Raw genomic sequence first — 4,064 nt, 5'->3', positions numbered from 1 at the left:
GCAAAATAGGAGAGAGAATGGGTCCCGAAACTGAGAGGCCTACTGTAAACTCTAGGTGAAATGGCGGAAGGCTCCCACACACTCCCCTGAACGCCAGAACTTGAAAGATGTCAGTCCAGCCTGCGAGAGAGTTAATATAGTGTCCAGGTCCCGTGACCCAACTCTGACTGTGATGTTCTCTGGGAGATGTAGTCGTCTTCTGTAGGTTGCAGATTCAGAAAAATTATTCATTCCTTATATGATGTTATGATGTGGAATACTGATAGCAAAATTACAAAATTATTAAACCATGACACACAGTTATTAAAATAAGTTTTACTTCTCAGGTCATTGCAGCTGCTCTGTTTGTTTCCTTGAGCCCAGCTCCCATCTCCACCGTTCCTTATTCCCTTCCCATTTGTTTGGAGCCAGGGGGCCCACGGGCCTACTGCCCCCCTATCAGGGTCATAGACTGATCTAGATAACTCCATGGCAGTGCCAGCAAGGAGACCAGCCCTGACACAGCTGTTCATATTGCGGACTACTGACTACTGTCCCAGAGTGCTGCTGTAGAGACAACAGGGCTGTCGTCAGACACACAAGAGCTTCAGGACTGCACAAATGAGAGGACTTGAGAGCACTGTGGCAGTATAACGAGAGCATGATTGAAAAGAGTTGGTTGTTCTGCTGTCCGTGGCTGTATCTACCCTAGATCCAGACAAAATAGGAAGAGTGAAGAGCTAAGGAAAAGATTGTTTTTAAAACATTTTATTTATCTCTTAACTGATTCAGGGAATCAGTTCCATGTTTACACGAGCTCTTGGAGTGAGAAAATGGAAAATAGGTGGGAAAGAAGTGAAATAATTTGCAACATGTTTCTGCAGATTGCTGTATAAAACACAATCAAACCATCAAATATGCATAAAAGATAAAGGAGAATCACTGGAAATTGTGTGAGGAAGATGTGAACTTTATGGAAGCAAGAACAGTACATACTGCAATACCTTCCTGAGAGCGTGTTTGATCTCCCTGTTCCTCATGCTGTAGATAATAGGGTTCAGTGTTGGAGGAACCACTGAGTACAGAAGTGACACCATCAGGTCCATGGATGGGGATGAGAGTGAGGGGGGCTTCAGGTGGGCAAAAGCTCCAGTGCTGACAAATAGGGAGACCACGGCCAGATGAGGGAGGCACGTGGAGAAGGTTTTGTGCCGTCCCTGTCCAGAGGGCATCCTCAGCACAGACATGAAGATCTGCACATACGACACCACTATGAAAATAAAGCAGCCAAAGGCTAAACTGATAGTCAAAATGATAAACACAACTTCCCTGAGGTAGGAGGCTGAGCAGGAGAGCTTGAGGATCTGGGGGATTTCACAGAAAAACTGGTTCACAACATTGCCTTGACAGAGAGGCAGTGAAAACGTACTGGCAGTATGCAGCAGGGAATTCAGAACCCCAGTGCCCCAGGCAGCTGCTGCCATGGTGGCAACAGCTCTGCTGTCCATCAAGGTACTGTAGCGCAGGGGCTTGCAGATGGCAACGTAGCGGTCATAGCACATGATGGTGAGAAGGGATAATTCTGCTGAGATGAAGAAGGAAATTGAAAAGATCTGTGCAGCACATCCTGCGTAGGAGATGGCCCTGGTGTCCCAGAGGGCGTTGGCCATGGCTTTGGGGAGAGTGGTGGAGATGCAGCCCAGGTCGAGGAGGGCCAGGTTGAGGAGGAAGAAGTACATGGGGGTGTGCAGGCGGCGGTCGCAGGCTACGGCTGTGCTGATGAGGCCGTTGCCCAGGAGGGCAGCCAGGTAGATGCCCAGGAAGAGCCAGAAGTGCAGGAGCTGCAGCTGCTGTGTGTCTGCTAACGGCAGCAGGAGGAACTCGCTGATGGAGCTGCTGTTGGACATCTGCTTTGTTGGGCTTGGAGTCCTGTTCAGAGCGCAGAAGATAATGTCAAGTCCATACCATTCCCAAAGACAATCCTCCTGCTGTATTGTAAAAGATTTTCTTTCCCTTTGCAAAATGTTCATTTAACTCCAGAATTTGAATTTATTTTGAAGAGCTTCACCAGCCCTATAACAGTGGAAGATTAGGCAGCTCTTACTTTATTTTCATTTCCTAATCATATCCTCTTTGGTATTTTCCTCTTTACTCCATCTTCTCTTTGAGATCCCAGCCCCAGCCTCTGTGCACTTCACTTTGTCTTAGAGAAATCAGCCTGTTTGCAGGTGAAGTGAACTATTAATATCTGCAGATATTACGAGAATTGAAACTGATGTATCCGTTTAGGAAAGAAAGGCTGAAAGCACAACTTGTGTGACTGTTCACAAAACAAGTGATGGATTGAAGAAATACCGGGGAGTCTCAGAACTGTGTTTATATTCGGCAGCCTAATTTAGATTTTTGCCTTCAATCCTCTTCCTCAAGAACAGGAAATGAAAATTCCCTGTCTTTGCTCTCCTCTTGCAAAGTGCCCTTACAAACATTCAGTTGTGCAGTGGAGCTGTGATCTCCCTGCCCCAGGCTTGTGCTGTGGCAGCACAAGCCCTGCCGGGGGGCTCCTTCCCCCCCACACCACACGTCTCCCCTTAGCACCCTGGGCAGCTCCCCGGGCAGGCTGAGTGCTGAGCCTGGCAGGCGGCAGAGTCCCATACCCGGCACACAGCCCCTGGGGCACAGCAGGGACCCTGCTCTGTAGGACAGCCCTGGGCACCCGCCTGCAGCCCTGGCTGCACAGCCTGCAGCTGTGCTGGGACATGCAGCCCTCAGGGCTGTGCTCTGACACTGCAGCACAGAAGCCCTCAGTTAAAGCAGAAGGCTTTTTCCATAGTAAAGAAACATGCAGAGCCTGAAGCCAGATCTGCTACAAGATGCCTCAGATTAAGTTAACCCTATATGAAAAACAGCTCATGGGCTGCAGTGAGACTTACCGTGTCATGGTCTGTTTGGAATATTCCTGCTGTGAGCTCACAGCCCACTCATCCTGTAAGCTCTCTCCAATTTCTCTCCTCTGCTTCTGTCATCTGCAGGCTGTGCTGTGCACAAGAGCTGCTCCTGGGCACAGCTGTCTCTCTGCAGCCCTGCACACTTTTATGAGCTCCCTGTGTCCCAGGAGCCTGGCCCAGCTCAGCAGCAGAAGATGTAATGTTTATCCTTCCCACTTGTCTCCCCTGAGTTGTCCCCGGGTCTTCTTGGCCAACAGCTCCTGAAAGACAACAGCATCATGACTGTACATTGAAATCTGTAGAATTTAAGACCAGATACAAAGTGGTCAGTGACAAATTATAAACATGTGGTGAGTCCTTCCAGAGAGTGTTTGCTGGAACAAAAAGGGCACACAGACAAGGGCAGGATATCATAGAATCTTAGAATCATCAAGATTGGAAAAGACCTAAAATATCACCCAGTCCAACTGTTCACCTGTCTCCAGTAGCTCCCATAAATCCATGTCCCTCAACACAACATCCAATTTTTCCTAGAACACCTCCAGGGTTGGTGACTCCACTACCCCCACAGGCACTCCATTGCATGTCCCAAAGTGCAGTACGTGGCTTTTGGTCTATGTGAACCCCATCCCATTGGCTTCAGCTCAGCTCTCCAGACTGTCCAGATCCCTCAGTAGGGCCAGATAACCCAGATAGATCCACACTCCCAGCCAATCTGGTGTCATCTGAAAACTCTCCTAGGGTGCACTCAGTACTTTCATCCAGGTCAGTAATGAAGATACTGAAGAGCAAAGGCACCAGCACTGACACCTGGAAAACACCAAGTAGGTGTCCAGGCGGGTCTTGAATATCTCCAGAGAAGGAGACTCCACAACCCCCTTGGGAAGCCTGTTGCAATGCTCCATCACCCTCACCATAAAGTTCTTGCACACAATCATGCGGAAGTTCCTATGCTCCAGTTTCTGTCCATATCCCCTTGTCCTGTCTCCATACACTGATTAAAAGAGTCTGGTCTCACCACTTCGCCCCCCACACCTCAGATATTTATAGACCTGGTTTGGGTCCCCTCTCAGTCTTCTTTTCTCAAGGCTAAACAGACACAGCTCACTTAGCCTTTCTTCATACGGGAGATGTTCCATG

The 4,064-nt window shown here is 48.7% G+C and overlaps 1 protein-coding gene across 1 annotated transcript; it reads right to left on the bottom strand.

Annotated features, from left to right (window-relative positions):
- Positions 1-734: 734 nt before the first annotated feature.
- LOC107307041 (olfactory receptor 14C36-like) lies at positions 735-3,125 on the bottom strand. Its single transcript, XM_015850482.2, has 2 exons — positions 2,910-3,125; positions 735-1,908 (listed from the first exon to the last, which is right to left on the bottom strand). Exons 1-2 carry the CDS (start codon positions 2,915-2,917, stop codon positions 951-953), a joined length of 966 nt encoding a protein of 321 aa, XP_015705968.2. The 5' UTR covers positions 2,918-3,125; the 3' UTR covers positions 735-950.
- Positions 3,126-4,064: the final 939 nt, after the last annotated feature.

This window comes from Coturnix japonica, unplaced genomic scaffold, assembly GCF_001577835.2.
Source record: "Coturnix japonica isolate 7356 unplaced genomic scaffold, Coturnix japonica 2.1 chrUnrandom473, whole genome shotgun sequence".
In the NCBI taxonomy this organism is placed as follows: domain Eukaryota; kingdom Metazoa; phylum Chordata; class Aves; order Galliformes; family Phasianidae; genus Coturnix; species Coturnix japonica.
The sequence above is the reverse complement of the archived record's forward strand: the minus strand, read 5'-3'. Positions and strand labels throughout refer to the sequence as shown.